We start from the raw sequence: 18,391 nt of genomic DNA, 5'->3' as shown, positions 1-18,391 counted from the left end.
GGTATAGTGAATTTCGGGACCTGCCACCAGGGGGTAGTACACCAATCGTACCTCAATCTACACATCCCACACAATCTACACAAATTACCTTGAGCAAATTTCCAACTAAGGAGGAAAAAACCCCCAAGCACCCCAAAAAGGCGCTTATCGCATCTCAGTGTGAAAGAGGGCCCATCGTGGTCTGGCTATGGACACAGACAGTGATTAAATGTGTAACCAACATAAAACAAATATAATGGAATTACTACTCTGTTACCTTGATATCCGAGGGAAAATCTGCCTAAGGTGATCAACAGGGTGGAAGTAACTGGGTGGCTGAGACTCTAGCCTTCCAGATAAATAATATATAAAGAAAATCTGCGCAACTGGATAAACAAATGTGGAAAGCTGCTAAGCACTTAAGGATCAATAAACCAAAAAAGTCCCAATATCAAATGAATAACAAAAAAGTGCAGCGCTAACAAATATAGAGATGATATCAGGGAGAGCAGTCCAAAGGTGCAGATATGGTGAGGCATGCACAAGGTAAGTAATCAGTGCTCTTCAATGTGCTGGTAATCCTCCACCCAGTCTCATTAGCCTCTCACCTCACATTTAGCCCCTGTGTCACCAGACGGGCCAATAAGACATATGCTCTTTCCAAGGATAACACCAATACGCTGCACTTTTTTTGTTATTCATTTTATCCTTCAAGATAGGTTAAGCCATTTGGTCCAGGGTGACATGTGGCGACATGTGAACTATATGTACTTCATATGAATAAATATATAAGTGATGATAGGGACGATAGTGGATTGGGGTCTATATGCATCTTCTGGGGTGGAGGATGCATTTGCCCCTCTACCTCTCTACTTTTGCATCTTTTGTATCTTATGTATCTTATCGCAGCATATTAATTGACTGTATAGGGTTAAATGTAAATGATTGATTGTTGGAGACCATAAAGGACTATAGGGTATATAGGATGCACATAGAACTAAGTGGTCACTTTTTGCTTTGTCTTTCATTACACTATATTACTGTACCTTATACTGTTGGGTTGAACAGCAGAATGTTAACGTTTCTCTCTATTTGAGGGAAGAGGGGGGTGGACAACCTGCCTGAGGGTATTTATTTATTTTTTTAGAGCTAAGGTTTATACTAATGCCGGGTGTTGCGATAGGTAGTGTGCACCCAGTATACGTAGGGTCGTCTATAATTATGCATAATTACGCATTAGCTATATGTTGGGGGCTGTATGCCCTGGGTTCTGCTAGGAGTTGAGCGACATCACACACTTGCGGATTCCTCCCACTACCCTGCCAGTGGGTACTGTGACGTACTATACTATTACAATTGGAGTCTGGGGGGTTTTATTTTCTTTCTCTTTTTTTTGCTTTATTTTTTTCTTTTGCCTCCAATTGTAATTCACAGTCCCAAACTCTTTTTTTCTCTCTCTCCTGGGCCTAGTTGCCCAGAGGTTTGGGCTATTTGTATCTTTTTTTCTTTGTGTCCTCTTGTGGGGAGGACATATAATACCCCCCCCCTTTTTTTTTCTTTCTTCTTCCCCCTTTTTTTGTTTGTTATCCTAATAAAATCTGTTTTTTTTTTATTAAAACAAACTGCTACATAATATGATGGTGTACTCTCAATTGGGTAAATACCCAACAATGATTTCCCATAATGTATGGGGTCTGAATATCCCCCAAAAAAGGACCTGACTATTACGTTCTCTGGGGAAAACAAAGCCGGTGTTTGTCTTCCTTTAGGACAGCAAGGACTAAGGGGCTGTCAATTTTGATAGGGAAGCACTCGGGATTTGTACTTGACCAGCAGTTAGCAGATCCTGGGGGCAGATTTTTGTTTCTTAAGGGCAAAATTTGGACAATGCCAATAACCTTGACTAATGCATATTTTCCCAATACTGCGCATATCTCTTTTTGTTGTCCGATGATAGACAAACTTACTTGGTTTGCAACTGGTTGTATTATTTTGGGGGGAGATTTCAATGCTCCCCTAGATCCCCTTTTGGATACGTCTAGTGGCAGATCAGCTGTCACTTTTCGTATACTTAAGAAACTTAAGTTAATGCTGGCATTCTTGACATTAGTAGACTCTTGGCGCACTGTTAACCCACAAGGTAGAGATTACACTTTCTTTTTGGCAGTACACAATAAATATTCCCGTATCGATTATATTTTTGTCTCTCAAAGAGATCTGACTGTTCTGGTGGATGAACACATAGGTATCCAATCGGTTTCGGATCACGCATCCACCTGAATTACTTTGCAAGTAGGTGATACGATACCCAAGCCCTGCACCTGGCGTCTTAATCCAACATTACTAGCCGATACGCGAAATACATCTCATATCTCTAATGTGATTGGCAATTATTTTCGTGAGAATGTTACCGACGATGTATCCCCATTTTCCATCTGGGAGGCACATAAGTGTGTAGTGCCCGGAGAATTGATTAGCATTGCTTCTATGCGTAAGAAAGACAATGATAGGGAGCTAAGGCTTCTGGTGGACAAAATTTATAAACTGGAACAGCAACATAAGAAATCGGTAGCGGTGCAATCGGCGTCAGATCTTCTGAGGGCGAGAAGGGAATTACAATCCAAATTAGACTTAAATACTAATTGTGTCCTATTACTTAATCACGCTTTTTTTTATGAACATGGGAATTAAAATAATAATTATTTAGCCAAAGCACTAAGGGACACTAAATCAGCCACACATATCTCTCAGATTAAAATATCCGATAATAAGTTGGTAGTCAAGACAGAACAGATAGCATCTGAATTTCATAATTTCTACTCCAAACTGTATAATATCTCCCCATCTCACAAACCTTCATACTTAGAAGGTGACAGGGTATGAGTAATATAACAATATTTAGAATATAGTGGACTCCCTAGGTTATCACCTCTGGAGACTTTAGCACTTGATCGACCAATTGACGTCACAGAACACACGCGTGCAATTAAATCCCTCAAACCTGGAAAGAGTCCTAGCCCGGATGGTTTTCCTGGCATTTACTATAAAACATTTTGTCCACTTTTGACAACCCATTTGTTAAAAACATTGAACTCTTTACAGGATTTTCTGGGAGTAATGCCGCCATTTACTATGGCCTATATTACCGTATTCTATAAACCTGGCAAGGACCTTGCCGATTGTTCGAGCTACAGGACGATATCATTACTTAATCTTTATATTAAATTGTTAGTGAAAATCATGGCCATGAGACTGGGACAATTCCAGCCTAAGCTTATCGGTCCGGAACAAGCAGGGTTCATGCCTGGTGGGGAGACTAGAGAAAACATCACAAAGGCAATTAATTTTATTCATAGGCTTAAGGGGGGATTAGAAGAAGGCCTTCTCCTATCAACTGATGCGGAGAAGGCCTTTGACAGGATAGCGTGGGATTTTATGTTTGCAAATATGTTGGATTTCAATCAAATATGATGGCCTGGTTCCTATTTTATTTATTCTTACACTGGAACCATTCATAAGGACGATTAATAAGAATTCCTCTATCAAGCATGTTACTATAGGTCGTCAACATTTTAAGCTGGCAGCTTTTGCCGATGATCTTCTTTTTGCTTTGACACAACCCCATGTTACGATACCTAACCTCATGGAAGAATTCAACACATTTGGATATCTTTTAAAATTAAAAATGAATGTTCACAAGTCTGAGGCACTTAACATATCATAAAATAAGGCATCCCTACAACAGATTCAGATAAATTGTCCATTTAAATGGGTGCCGTCCTAATTAAAATATCTGGGAATTGTATTGCCCCTTAATATGGCGGATATTTATGCTCAAAAGTTTCTCCCTTTACTGCAAAAGTTAAAGTTGGTTTGGCAGACCTGCGGCAGTAAAAATGACAGTATTACCAAGGGTGCTGTATCTTTTCATTAGCTTACCCATCAGATTACGTAAATGTTTTTTCCTATCTTTGATTTCTATCGTAGGCAAATTCATTTGGGCAGGTAAAAAGTCGAGAATAAGTCTTCAGATTACTAGGTCAAAAGCTGTGGGAGATATAAACCTACCAAATTTCTTACATTACTATTATCCATCACACTTAGTGAGGATCATTGACTGGAATTGTCATGCTAAATATAAAGATTGGGTTAATATGGAAAACTTGAAAACTACAATACCCCTTAGATTTTTACCTTGGATTCCTTTTAAACTTTTCCCAGCTAATGTCAAACTGCATCCAACTATTGGACCGACTCTCGCAATATTTCACAAAGTGGCTGAGAACTATCATTTAGCATCTTTCCCAGGCCCCTTGACTCTTTTAGAGCATATGATGCATTGGGGACAATATAGGAAGGTGTCCTCCTCCATTCAGGAAGAATTCCCAATACCCTTGACTGTATATCATTGTATGAGCATGGGGAAACTTAAGTCGTATAATCAGTTGCAATCTGAGCTACTTGGCAGTTGCTTTACGTACTGGCAATATTTTCAACTTCATAGTTAAGTTGGCTTGAGAAAGCCAACTTACTGAAATCCTATTTAAACTTATTATTATTCTTCTTCTTCTGGCCTGGTTGGCGACGCTTCTTCTTCTTCTTATTTTTCTGGCCGCAAAATTTTTGGACACTAACTCCTCCTAGACCGTTCAAGCTACATACTCCAAACTCGGGTCAGACCTTCATACTGTTCTGACTCGGTGTGCTATATCTTTTCAGACTGGTTTGAGTTACGGTTTTCTTAAAAATTAATATTAAAAATCATAAAAATGCCCATAGACTTTCATTGACAGGATGTTCAGATGACCCAAGCTCCAAATCCCATTAGACTCAATCAACATGCTAGTAACTTTGATAATCATGCTAGCGACATGGCTAGTCACTTGCTAATTATGCTAGCGACATGCTAGCAACATGCTAATCATGCTAGAAACATGCTAGTCACATGCTAATCATGCTAGCAATATGTTAGCCGCATGATAATCATGTTAGAAACATGCTAGAGAAATGCTAGTAACTTCTTAATCATGCTAGCGACATGGCTAGTCACTTGCTAATTATGCTAGTGACATGCTAGATACCTTGCTAATCATGCTAAGTACATGCTAGTCACTTGCTAATCATGCTAGCAACATGCTAGCAACTTTGCTAATCATACTAATGATGGTAGTCACTTGCTTGTAATGCTAGCAATATGTTTTAAACTTCTTAAACTTTTAAATCTTTTTAAACTTTTTAAACTTTTCACGTTTTCAAACTTTTCAAACTTTCTAAACTTTCTAAACTTTTCAAACTTTCTGGTCAGGCTTTCTCAAGCCAACTTAAAATTTGTCTCGACAAACTTTTTTTTCTAGTTATATTTATAGCTCTACTAATTTGCCAAATTTTGCCAGGCAGTTAACACAGTTTGAGACTATGTGTAGTACCCTATAGAGAAGCCTACTTCTTGAATGTATAATTGGATACAAACGTACGGTATGGATTTACACTCTAAATATAGGAAGGAGTGGGAATCAGCTTTACAAACAACATTTACTGATGCCCAATGGTCAAATGCATGTATTCTGTCTCATCAGTGTTCTGTTAGTTTTAATATTCAGGAGACGGCATTCAAAATATTGACAAATTGGTACTATACGCCAGTAAGGTGGAATGCGTGGTTTCCGGATACACCTGACACCTGTTGGCGGTGTGTCGAAGATAATGGCACGATGTTACATATATGGTGGCAGTGTGCATGTATACAGAAGTTTTGGAACGAGGTGTCCACTCAGATACGTACTATTACTAATACTACGCTTGATCTTACCCCTGAATGCTGCCTTATGAATATACCTAATTGTTCATTGAGCAAGTATAAGAAGTCTTTAGTGAGGCATTTGCTCAAAGCTGCTAAATCTATTATTCCTAAGCACTGGAAATCAAAGAGAACGCCAACCCTCATGGAGTGGCTGTGTGTGGTGAATTCAATGTATGATTTGGAAGAGCTGGTTGCAGTAGCACCTGAGACTACCAAAAGATTTAAAAAGTTATGGGAACCTTGGGTCTATTTTAAGCTTTCGGATACAAATGCAAAATGGCAAAATGGGCATGGCACCTTAATGTGGTATGGATGGAATTGGTGCTTATGATTATATAGACATACTTATGACCAGTTTTTAAACTTTCTCTTTTCCCTTTTTTTTTTTTGTCCTTTTTTTTCTTTTTATTTTGATTCTGACTGATGTTATTGTGGGGATTATTTGATGTGTTTCTGATTTCATTGTAATTTTCTCTTTTTTTTGTATACTTAATAAAAAAACTCCTTATTGTGAATAACATACGCCTGCCCATACCAAAACCTCACTGCCACCATGGGCCACTCGATCCACAACGTTGACATCAACAAACCGCTCACCCACACAAAGCCATACACGCTGTCTGCCATCTGCCCCGTACAGTGAAAACTGAGATTCATCCGTGAAGAGAACACCTTTCCAAAGTGCCAGATGCCATCGAATGTGAGCATTTGCCCACTCAAGTCGGTTACGACAACGAACTGCATTTAGGTTGAGAAACCAATAAGAAAGATGAGCATGCAGATGAGCTTCCCTAAAACGGTTTCTAAAAGTTTGTACAGAAATTCTTTGGTTATGCAAACCGATTGTTGAAGCAGCTGTCCGGGTGGCTGGTCTCAGACAATCTTGGAGGTGAAGATGCTGGATGTAGAGGTCCTCTGCTGGTGGGGTTACAGGTGGTCTGCAGTTGTGAGGCTGGTTGGATATATTGCCAAATTCTCTGAAACGCCTTTGGAGACAGCTTATGTTAGAGAAATGAACATTCAATTTACGGCAACAGCTCAGATGGCCATTCCTGCAGTCAGCATGCCGATTGCACGCTCCCTCAAAACTTGCGACATCTGTGGCATTGTGCTGTGTGATAAAACTGCACATTTTCAAGTGGCCTTTTATTGTGGCCAGCCTAAGGCACACCTATGCAATAATCATACTGTCTAATCAGCATCTTGAAATGCCACACCTGTGAGGTGGATAAATTATCTCGGCAAAGGAGAAGTGCTCACTAACACAGATTTAGACAGATTTGTGAGCAATATTTGAGAGAAATAGGCCTCTTGTGTTCATAGAAAAAGTCTTAGATCTTTGAGTTCAGCTCATGAAATATGGGGGCAAAAATCAAAGTGTTGCGTTTACATATTTGTTCAGTATATAAGTAATTTTTTAAGGCCAGTAGACATAAAAATAAAAAATGTAAAGTGTATCTAAACCGAGAAAGAAAAATATCATATATTACAGCTTGCCGATCCTTGTGCATTTGTGTTTTTTTTTTTTTTCCCATCAGGTTTTTTTTTTTTGTTTACCTGTTGATCCTGTCATTATCATGCTTCCTATCCTAAGGAGTGTTTCTTTCAAAGTAGAAGTTCAGCGTAAAACTAAAATCTCTAAATCTACTTGCAGCCACAATTTAAGACTAACCTATCGAGCCCTGTAACCAGTGGTGGCTGGTGCTCAAAATTTTTTGGGGGGGGGGGGGGGGGCGCAAACAGAAAAATCTAATAAGCATTGCTTTTTCACACAAAAGTATGAAAGGGGCCTTCAGTAATCAAGGTATAGTGTGCCCCCTTCAATGCAGAGTGACCACAGCGTGCCCCCTTTCAATGCAGAGAGACCACAGCGTGCCCCCCTTTCAATGCAGAGAGACCAGCGTGTCCCCTTTCAATGCACAGTGACCAGCATGCCCCCCTTTCAATGCACAGTGACCAGCGTGCCCCTCTTTCAATGCACAGTGAGCAGCGTGCCCCCTTTCAATGCACAGTGAGCAGCGTGCCCCCTTTCAATGCACAGTGACCAGCGTGCCCCCTTTCAATGCAGAGTGAACAGTGTGCCCCCTTTCAATGCAGTGACCAGCGTTCCCCCTTCAATGCAGAGACCATCGTACCCCCTTTCAATGCAGAGTGAACAGCGTGCTAAGCCAACGGCTTTAAGTAGTTGTAACCCTTACAGTTTCCAGTTGGGGGTTGTTTATGATAATGATGGAAACTGTGTTCCATGCTGTCATTTACCCAATGGATTGTCAGCTCTTGGGTCCATCTTGGAGTACCTGTAACTTTTTAATTATCCAGTGGGGTGGAGGGGTGCATTTAATGTTTATGATAATGATGCAGACTGTGTACCTTGCTATTATTTACACAATGGATTGTCAGCTCTTGGGTCCATCTTAGAGCACCTGTCTCCCAGCCTCCTTTGTAGACCGCAGGCACCGTGTATGGCAGACACATTACAATGTAATTTGTTGTACAGCAGAGGACCTGGTTGGATTATGAATGATGACCCCAGACCTCTAATGAGTATTGATACTCAGGAACTGTCATTGGCAGACTGGTGCAGCCATAGGGGGGGCATGTAATTGATATAAAAGGTGTGTGTGTGGGCGGGGGGGTATTTTATCATGCATGGTGAGTCCATCCTATAGCATGGCCCCTGCAGGTGTTGCTCATACCGCTTGCTATGGATTAGGTGCATTTCTAGCGGAGGAGCTCTCCTCCAGCCCTGCATGGGACCTTCACCGATGCCCAGATGTGCACCAGACTCAGGGAGCATCACACAATACACCCTGCACACCGCGCGCACATCACAGTCGGAGCCTGGGGAGAGGATGGAGTGCGCGTCTCCCGCGGGCGCCGGATATTGGCTCACCATCCCTAAGATAGGCTCAGGCTGCGCGCTGACCGTGTCTTGCAAAGGATGCCCCCCCCCCAGAGACACTTACCTGTAGCGGTGGCTTCTCTTCAGTCCCTGCGTCTCCTCGAGTCCTCAGTCCTCCTGCCTCCTCCTCGGCCAAGGGCATGGGGTTTGCCTTTCGGCCAATCAGGAAGCGGGCTTCCTGATTGGCTAGGAGGAGGATCCGTGTGACAATAGCGAATTTTTATTCGCTATTGTCACACAATGGGTGGGCTCGGGGCTCACTGCTCTGCGCCCCGGGTCCACCTCTTGCTGAAGCCTATTAGAGCCTCCGGCTCTAATCAGGTGATGTAAAAAAAAATAAAATGCCCCATTGAACTCCATGCGTCCGGCGCCCCGCATGTAGATCAGGGGGCCGGACGCATGGATAGGGGGGGCGGCGCCCCTGCGCCCCCAACGCACCGGCCGCCTCTGACTGTAAGGCAAAAATCACTATGGACACCATTTCTGAAGCCGCTTCTCGCTGTAGGCAGGTGCAGAAGAGGCAGCCGACAACGAAAGCCCCATAGTAACTCTATGGGTAATGTCACTTGCCAGGCATTTCTAGCCTTTGTCGGCTGTCTCTTCTGCAGAGCTTCCGCCGTTGGAAACTGGACCTGAGCGGCTTCAGGAAAGGTATCTATAGAGATTTTTGCTTTACAGGGCTAGATAGGTTAGTCTTAGATTATGGCTGAAAGTAGATGTAGAGATTTTAGTTTTAGGCTGAATATCCACTTTAACCACTTCTGGACCGGAAGGTTTTACCCTATAATAATGACCAGTTCATTTTTTGTGATACGACACTGTGTTACTTTAACTGACAATTGCGCAGTCATGCGATGCTTTATCCAGATAAAATTGATGTCCTTTTTTCCCCATAAATAGAGCTTTCATATGGTGGTATTTGATCACCTTTGCAGTTTTTATTTTTTGTGCTATAAACAAAAAAAAAAAATTCTAAAAAAAAGAAAACAATAATTTTTACTTTCTGCTATAAAACACAGCCAATTAAAAAAAAATAAAAAAAATCAATTTTGGCCAATATGTATTCTGCCACATATTTTTGGTAAAAAAAATCCCAATAAGTGTATATTGATTGGTTTGCACAAAAGTTATCGCATCTACAAACTAGGGGGTCGATTTATGTCATTTTTATTAAATTTTTTTGTTTTTTTAATAGTAATGGCGGCGATCAGCGATTTTTAGTAGGACTGCGACAGATCAGACATCTAACTGACACTTTTGAGGGGACCAGTGACATTATTACATTGATTGGTGCTAAAAATATGCATTGTTACTGTACTAAAAACACTGGCAAGGAATGGGTTAACACCAGGGGCGATCAAAGGGTTTGTCCCTAGGGCAGTGATGGCGAACCTTGGCACCCCAGATGTTTTGGAACTACATTTCCCATGATGCTCATGCACTCTGTAGTGTAGTTGAGCATGATAGGAAATGTAATGCCAAAACATCTGGGGTGCCAAGGTTTGCCATCACTGCCCTATGAGAAGCTTTCTAACTGTATGGGAATTGTGCTTACTAGATGAACATAGAGATCTGTGTTCCTAAATAGCAGGAACACAGGATCCCTGTGTTCATCTGTGACAGAACGGCAGTCTGCCTTGTTTACATAGGCAGACCGCCGTTCTGTCTCTGGGGAGCGATCGTGGGTGGCCGGCGGACATTGCGTCCGTGGACCCAATGATTGGCTCCCCCTCTGTCCAATCAGCTCCCGCCGCCCCCACTGGTTATTACACCAAACGATGTACAGGTGCGTAGTTTCGCGTAATAGAGCCGACCTGCCACAGTAAAAGTGCGTTGGCTGGTTGGCAAGTGAATAATACTAAGCAGGAGGCGGAGCTGTGACAACAAATGTCTCTTCTCCTTCCACTCCAGGCTGCTGTACAGAGCCATTGACTCTCACACAGAGGATGTTGGTCCCATCTACAACCACCGTGTGGAGATCTCAATCTTCTTCATCATCTACATCATCATTATCGCTTTCTTCATGATGAACATCTTTGTCGGTTTCGTCATTGTGACCTTCCAGGAGCAAGGAGAGCAGGAATACAAGAACTGTGAGCTTGACAAGAACCAGGTAAGGTTTTGATAGAAAGTGAGGTTGAAGTTGACTTTAATGAACTTGAGTAGCCTGAATACGGGTTGGGGCTAAGGGGTAGATGGAAGAGGTGCAAAAAGTGCAAGACCTGCTGAAGTAGTACATAGCTTATGATTGGGGGTTCCTTGGGTTCTAAAGAACTTTGTTCTGGCAGTGCCTGCACTGGCTTCTCAGATAAGGGAATGCAGTCCATGGTAGTCTGCCCCAACTGCATCTGTCTGCTTTTGTATATAAAAAAGGAAAAACCTTTTACAAAGTCAAAACTTTTTTTTTTCATTTTGGATGGAGCATGGAAGAGTTAGAACCCCTGCCAGGTTTTGATTGCTATCTGTGTTACTGGTAGGGAAATTCACCCTCTCTGTGATGAGAAATTGCTATTTTTTTTATAGTCACCAGAGCAGGAATACAGGAGAAATCTTCCAATGGCGATACTTGCTACCACGACAGCTAATGCCTAGTACACACATTCAGAAAATCAGATGAAAAATATCTCTTTCAAAGCGATCGTACAATAAATTGATCGTTAGTATACAGCTTTCAAGAGCCGATTAAGATAGTTCATGCAAAATTATCCGAAAGGACAAACACGAACATTTTTCTCATATGATACCAGAACGAAAAATTTTTGTTTAATCAGTGCAGTATTCATCTGAAAGAAAATCGGAAGACCAAGACCACGCATGCTCAGAAACAAAAGAATACATTACAATACAATACAACACATTACATCACTTCCGAAGTTGTATTCTGACCAGTGTTGCTCATCTTACTTTAAAAAAGTAATTAGTTACAGTTACAAATTACTTCTCCCAAAAAGTAATTGAGTTACTGACTCAGTTACCACATTGAAAAAGTAATTAGTTACTCAGCAAAGTAACTGCGACTTTTTTTTTACCATTTTATAATGCAATTATTGATCTTTAATAGTGGTGGCGGTGTGGCACACTGTGGGGGTCTGAGTCCTCCTGACTGTGTGAGTAACTGTATTTTTTTTTTGTTTTTTTGGTACCTGCTGCCTGGAGTGGCTGGCTGGTGGTGTGGCACACTGGTGGTGGTGGTGGCAGTTTGGCACACTGGTTGTGGTGGTGTGGCACACTGGTGGTGGTGGTAGTGTGACACACTGGTGGTGGCGGTGTGGCACACTGATGGTGGTGGGGGTCTGAGTCCTGACTGCTGACTGTGACTGAGCCTGTGACTGTGAGGTTTTTGTTTTTTGGTACCTGCTGTGGTGGTGTGGCCTGCCCAGGCACTGGCACACTGTGGTCCGGGTCCATCTGGCTCCGTCCTCCTCCAGGCCTGTCTGTCTGCGTCTGTCTCTTCTCTTCTGGGCTGGCTGTGTGCGGTGGTGGACTGGTGGTGGACTTCCTGCTGTTCCCTCCTCCTCCTCACCATGCCCCCCTCCTCTGCAATCCCATGTTCTCCATCCCATGTCCTGTTCCTCCTTCATCCCATGTTCCCTCCTCCTCCTCACCATGCCCCCCTCCTCTGCAATCCCATGTTCTCCATCCCATGTCCTCTTCCTCCTTCATCCCATGTTCCCTCCTCCTCCTCACCATGCCCCCCTCCTCTGCAATCCCATGTTCTCCATCCCATGTCCTCTTCCTCCTTCATCCCATGTTCCCTCCTCCTCCTCACCATGCCCCCCTCCTCTGCAATCCCATGTTCTCCATCCCATGTCCTCTTCCTCCTTCATCCCATGTTCCCTCCTCCTCCTCACCATGCCCCCCTCCTCTGCAATCCCATGTTCTCCGTCCCATGTCCTCTTCCTCCTTCATCCCATGTTCCCTCCTCCTCCTCACCATGCCCCCCTCCTCTGCAATTCCATGTTCTCCATCCCATGTCCTCTTCCTCCTTCATCCCATGTTCCCTCCTCCTCCTCACCATGCCCCCCTCCTCTGCAATCCCATGTTCTCCATCCCATGTCCTCTTCCTCCTTCATCCCATGTTCCCTCCTCCTCCTCACCATGCCCCCCTCCTCTGCAATCCCATGTTCTCCATCCCATGTCCTCTTCCTCCTTCATCCCATGTTCCCTCCTCCTCCTCACCATGCCCCCCTCCTCTGCAATCCCATGTTCTCCATCCCATGTCCTCTTCCTCCTTCATCCCATGTTCCCTCCTCCTCCTCACCATGCCCCCCTCCTCTGCAATCCCATGTTCTCCATCCCATGTCCTCTTCCTCCTTCATCCCATGTTCCCTCCTCCTCCTCACCATGCCCCCCTCCTCTGCAATCCCATGTTCTCCATCCCATGTTCTCTTCCTCCTTCATCCCATGTTCCCTCCTCCTCCTCACCATGCCCCCCTCCTCTGCAATCCCATGTTCTCCGTCCCATGTCCTCTTCCTCCTTCATCCCATGTTCCCTCCTCCTCCTCACCATGCCCCCCTCCTCTGCAATCCCATGTTCTCCATCCCATGTCCTCTTCCTCCTTCATCCCATGTTCCCTCCTCCTCCTCACCATGCCCCCCTCCTCTGCAATCCCATGTTCTCCATCCCATGTCCTCTTCCTCCTTCATCCCATGTTCCCTCCTCCTCCTCACCATGCCCTCCTCCTCTGCAATCCCATGTTCTCCATCCCATGTCCTCTTCCTCCTTCATCCCATGTTCCCTCCTCGTCCTCACCATGCCCCCCTCCTCTGCAATCCCATGTTCTCCATCCCATGTCCTCTTCCTCCTTCATCCCATGTTCCCTCCTCCTCCTCACCATGCCCCCTCCTCTGCAATCCCATGTTCTCCATCCCATGTTCCCTCCTCCTCCATCCCATGTCAATAGACTTGTGATGTGATGTGATGGAGATCTGGCGCTGGGGGAGTGGCAGGAGGAGAGGATTGGATGAGACCCCCAGATGCCCCCCCTAGTTTCAAACCTGTTCCCAGGCATCAGGAGCTGTCCTATGGCCGTAAGACCCTCTAGCATTTCCACTCCACCGCACTTCCTGATTGCCGGGGTAAAGACAAGCTCCTCCACCAATTAGATGCCTCGGTCGGTATGCAGTCCTGCTGCGATTGGTGGAGGGGAGGTGACAGGAAATCCAGCCTTCAGGCAGCACATAGAACTATCTCTGGCGTGCGGGACGTCGGGGCTCCTTGAGAGGAGGAATTACAATTACATCTACTGCCATCTAGTGGTGGTAGATGTAATTGCGGTAACGCAGCCGAAAGTACCGGCAGCGGCGTTACAATGAGAGAACGAGTAGTCAGTTAGATTACTCGTTACCCTCAAAAGTAACTGCGTTAAGTAACGCCGTTTACTTAAACGCAGTTACTACTAACACTGATTCTGACATAGGGGAAGTTTCATAATTTTAGTAACCTCTTCATTTTCCATATGAGACTAGTATGCAAAAAAGAAAAAAGGATGATCATTAGTTCGATATTCTCATCTTAAAAGGGAATTTCCCCTGACTTTGGAGAGATTAACGCTCATTTCCTGTTTTCTCCACAGGACAGGAAAGGAAGGAAAATGCTCCTAGCGGGACACAGATAGGACTTTTGCACACAGGCTGAGCCTGTTCAAAGTAATTTGCGGCCTATTTTCATCGTCTAGTGGTCCTCAACCCTGGCCTACAGGGCCCACTAACAGGCCAGGTTTGCAAGATAACTGAAATACATCCCAGGTGATATCATTTGCTGCCCAGTGATTGCAGTATTCTAGTCTGCATCTCCCCAAGGTAATATTTAAAATCTGGCCTGTTAGTGTGCCCTGAGGACCGGAGTTGAGAAACACTGGCCTAGACAGCCCAAGTATAGTATACGGCGTATAGAGGTATGCAGAAAATAGTTTTCTATTTTGTTAAGGCCCTTACTCTATATTCGTGTTTACGTTAGCAACACAGTATACACTAGTACAGCAGTGCAAAGCCTGTACACTACACCTGGGCTGCAATTATGTTGAACAAGCTCAGCTGCCTGTGTGCAAAAGCCCATAGCAAAAAAAAACTCCCTCATAACTCCCTACTACGTAAGTAGCTAAACACACATCTGAAGTATATATACATGAACAGTGTTACTTTGCAAATGATTTGTTACTGCACTTAGCCAAACTTGTGATCCAACCAGACAGCACAGCCATGTGCTTGACTACTGCTGCAGTTGAGCAGTATAGATCAGTCAAGGACAAACCCCCAGCGTGATGATGAGACAAAAAAGAAGCAGCACACAGATGAATAACCCCAGTGCTCTTCCCTCCTTTAAGCATATTCCCACTGTTAGACTGATAGTACTGTGCACTGCCACCAGGGCTGACTGGCTCCTGCTGCTGCTGTTTATCCTCCCTTCACCAAAGTCTGCTCTTTAGTTGATTACAAAAAGCTAATATAAAATAAATTCAGATAATCATACTAGCTGTGTTTACTAAATACACTAGAGTTGATTTATTAAAACTGGAGAGTGCAAACTCTGGGGCATCTCTACATGAAAACCAATTGGCTTCCAGGTTTTTTCCAGGTGCTACTATGCACAGCTGCACCGGATTTTTCACTCTCCGGTTTTAGCAAATCAACCCTGCTGTTTTTTTTATTTTCCCAACTGAAATTACAGCCAAAATATTAGCTGATAATAGTGTTAGGTGAACGTTTAGGCCCAAGCATTAGTTCAGGCCAAACACTGGTTGTTTACCTGTTCGGTGAATACCCGAATTGTTGTGGCGTTCAACCATTTGTTCGGCCCACTGAGCACCCCACAATGAACTGCGTACCTCACAGTGCATTGGAAGCCTTGATTGGCTGAAGCAATGAAAGATTTGCCCAATCAGGGCACAGAACAATGTCAGAGCCATAATTGGAGAAAGTGATGATGACTGTGCCCAATCATGGCTCATTCTCCATAGACCCACCCCACACTATTAAAGGTTCCTTCTCCGAGCAGCCATTTACAGTGTGATATTGGAGTGGAGATAGATAGAACAGGACTCTGTTCAATGGTACCAGTGAGTTAGTGTGCTATTGGTATTCTATTGTGAGTGTAAGTGTAGTGTGAATATAGTGATAGTGCAGCATGAGTGTAGTGTCAGTTTAGTGCTTCAGGGCAGGTTACCTGCAGTATATTGAAGTGTGTCAGTGTAGAGTGTCAGGGCAGTTTGACTGCAGTATAGTAGTGCGTCAGGGCACTTTTACTGCAGTATATTGAAGTGCGTTAGTGCAAGTTTACTGCAGTGTATTGAAGTGCGTTAGTTCACATTTATTGCAGCATATTGAAGTGCGTTAGAGCACGTTTACTGCAGCATATTGAAGTGCGTTAGTGCACTTTTATGGCAATATATTGAAGTGCTCCAGGATAGTTTTACTGCAGTATATTGAAATGTGTTAGTGCATGTTTACTGCAGTATATTGAAGTGCGTTAGTGCACTTTTACTGCAGTATATTGAAGTGCATTAGTGCACTTTTACTGCAGTATAATGAAGTGCGTCAGTGCAGTTTTACTGCAGTATAGGCAGTCCCTGGGTTACAAACATCCGACTTACAAACGACTCCTACTTACAAGCGGAGGGAGATAACAGGAAGTGAGAGGAAATCTAACCCTAGGATGGAAAATTCACTCCTGTAAGAGTTATCATGGGAAAAAGGTGTCTCTACTAAAGCTTTATCACCAATACTTGTTTCCACAACAACCCAAAATTTTCAAAATCCAATTGTCATAGGGACTGAAAGTGAGGTGAAATCTTCTGAACAGGGGCACAAACAGCAAAATAAATGTTACAGAGGTGTTAACTCTTCCCTACGTTATCCAAAAAAATGTAAAACATTTTATTTTGGCTGAAGCTACACTTAAAAAATGTACCTGTTCTGACTTACAAACAAATTCAACTTAAGAACAAACCTACAGTCCCTATCTTGTTTGTAACCCGGGGACCGCCTGTATATTGTAGTCTGTCAGTGGTGTCTGTGTAGTGAGTACTCAAGTTAAAGTGCACCAAACACCACTTTCCATTGGTTAAGTAAATATTTCCCCATCGATAATACAATTCGGTAAAAAGTCCCCCCTACTTAATGTCGGGGAGGCCAACAAGGAGAGGTAGACGTTCCCATGGCACTGTGAGGGGGCCAGCAGCATTTGTGTCCACAGGCAAAGGTGATTGTGATCTGTCCTCAGGCAGGGCACCATTTCCTCTGTTTAGTGATATTACCCATGCTTTCCAGCCACAGCATTCAGAGGAGGTGGTGGCCTTGCTGTTGCTTACAAAACCATCCTCATCCTCCTCATCCTCTATCACCCAAGCATAGCTAAGTGCGCAGTCCACCACAGCTGCCAGAGCAGCTTATTCTGCCTCCTTGTCCACAGCTGCTCCTGCCATAGCCCCAGCATCATGCATGGAGGAGTCAGCTGAGTTATTTGAACACAGCGTCAGCCACTTGCTCCTTGACGATGCACTTGCTCCTTGACCATGCTCTGACTCTGAGGTTGAGGAAGGTAGGAACATGAGCCTACAGAAAGGGGAGAACACTGATAAACAACAAATTGGCAGTCATGTTCTCCCAGCCGCATCATATTACCAAGTTGGCTCCAGTGATCATGAGGATAGAGGGGATGATGAGGTCACTGACACGACTTGGGTTCCAGATAGAGCAGAGGAGGAAAGTGAGGATGAGGCACAACCCCAATGAGGAAGCCATCATGGAAGAGTAGAGAGCAGCCACTCTATTCCATCAACTTTTGGAGCTGTTGTCTCCCGTCACACTTCCCACAGCTCAGCTATCTGGGCTTTTTGTAGCACATGTTCAGCCAATCACACTGTTGCAATTTGCAAACTTTGCCTCAAGCAGAACAAGTGTGGCAAAAACACCAACCATTTGGTTACCACATGCTTGACAAAGCATTTAACCTCCCGCCACTCAGCCCATTGACAAGAGCACCTGAAAGCCACACAAAAGGGACACGGTTCTGCTCCTCACTCATTTTTCAGGTCTATATCACATGACCTCTCAGCAGCCTCTACTGACTGGGATGATGGTATAGCGAAGGGTGTCACAGGTCCTTGCAGTACATCTGCGAGCAGCACACCACCAGATGTAGACTATAGCAGGAAAATTTCTCTGCCCCAGCTGCTGCAGAGAAAAAAAGAATACAGTCGCTGCCACCCACATGTCCAGCGTCAAAACTTAAGCTTGTTAAAGCTGCTGGCTTTACAACTCCTGCCTTTCCATCTGGTGGATTCTATCCCCTTCCGTGAATTTGCAGAATGTGCTGTACCACAATGGAAGGTTCCCTGACGCTATTTCTTTCCAGCTCTGTACCATCATGTGGAAGGCAAAGTTGTGGCATTGTTGGGAAAGGCAGTCAGCTGCAAGGTCCATGTTACTGCTGACACAAGGTCTAGCAAGCATGGTCAGGCATGATATATTTTGTTCACAGCACACTGTGTAACTCTGCTTGCAACTCTGAAGGATGCAGGACAAGGCTCAGTGCTGCAGCTTGTTTTGCTGCCACGTCTCCATACAGCTGGTGGTGATGATGCAAGATTTGTCAGCTCCAACCCCTCCTCCATGCTCTCCTCTGCTGAATCGTCCTATGAACCATCAGTACCCCCTAAGCATTCAAGGGGCTATTCAATGAGTCAGGCTAAAAGATACCATGCAGTGCT

The 18,391-nt window shown here is 44.0% G+C and overlaps 1 protein-coding gene across 7 annotated transcripts in view; it reads left to right on the top strand.

Moving 5' to 3' along the window:
- Window positions 1-18,391, top strand: part of CACNA1C (calcium voltage-gated channel subunit alpha1 C) — an 800,624-nt gene that overhangs the window by 540,859 nt on the left and 241,374 nt on the right. For all 7 annotated transcript variants that reach the window (XM_082255705.1, XM_082255709.1, XM_082255707.1 and 4 more), the window contains one exon: window positions 10,593-10,794. In XM_082255705.1, the coding sequence (XP_082111831.1) occupies window positions 10,593-10,794 (202 nt within the window). The remainder of the gene's footprint in view (window positions 1-10,592; window positions 10,795-18,391) is intronic.

The sequence above is a fragment of the Pelophylax lessonae genome, assembly GCF_965119305.1.
Source record: "Pelophylax lessonae genome assembly, chromosome: 4".
Classification (NCBI taxonomy): Eukaryota; Metazoa; Chordata; class Amphibia; order Anura; family Ranidae; genus Pelophylax; species Pelophylax lessonae.
Note: the sequence above shows the minus strand (reverse complement) of the source record. Positions and strands in the feature narration are given on the sequence as shown.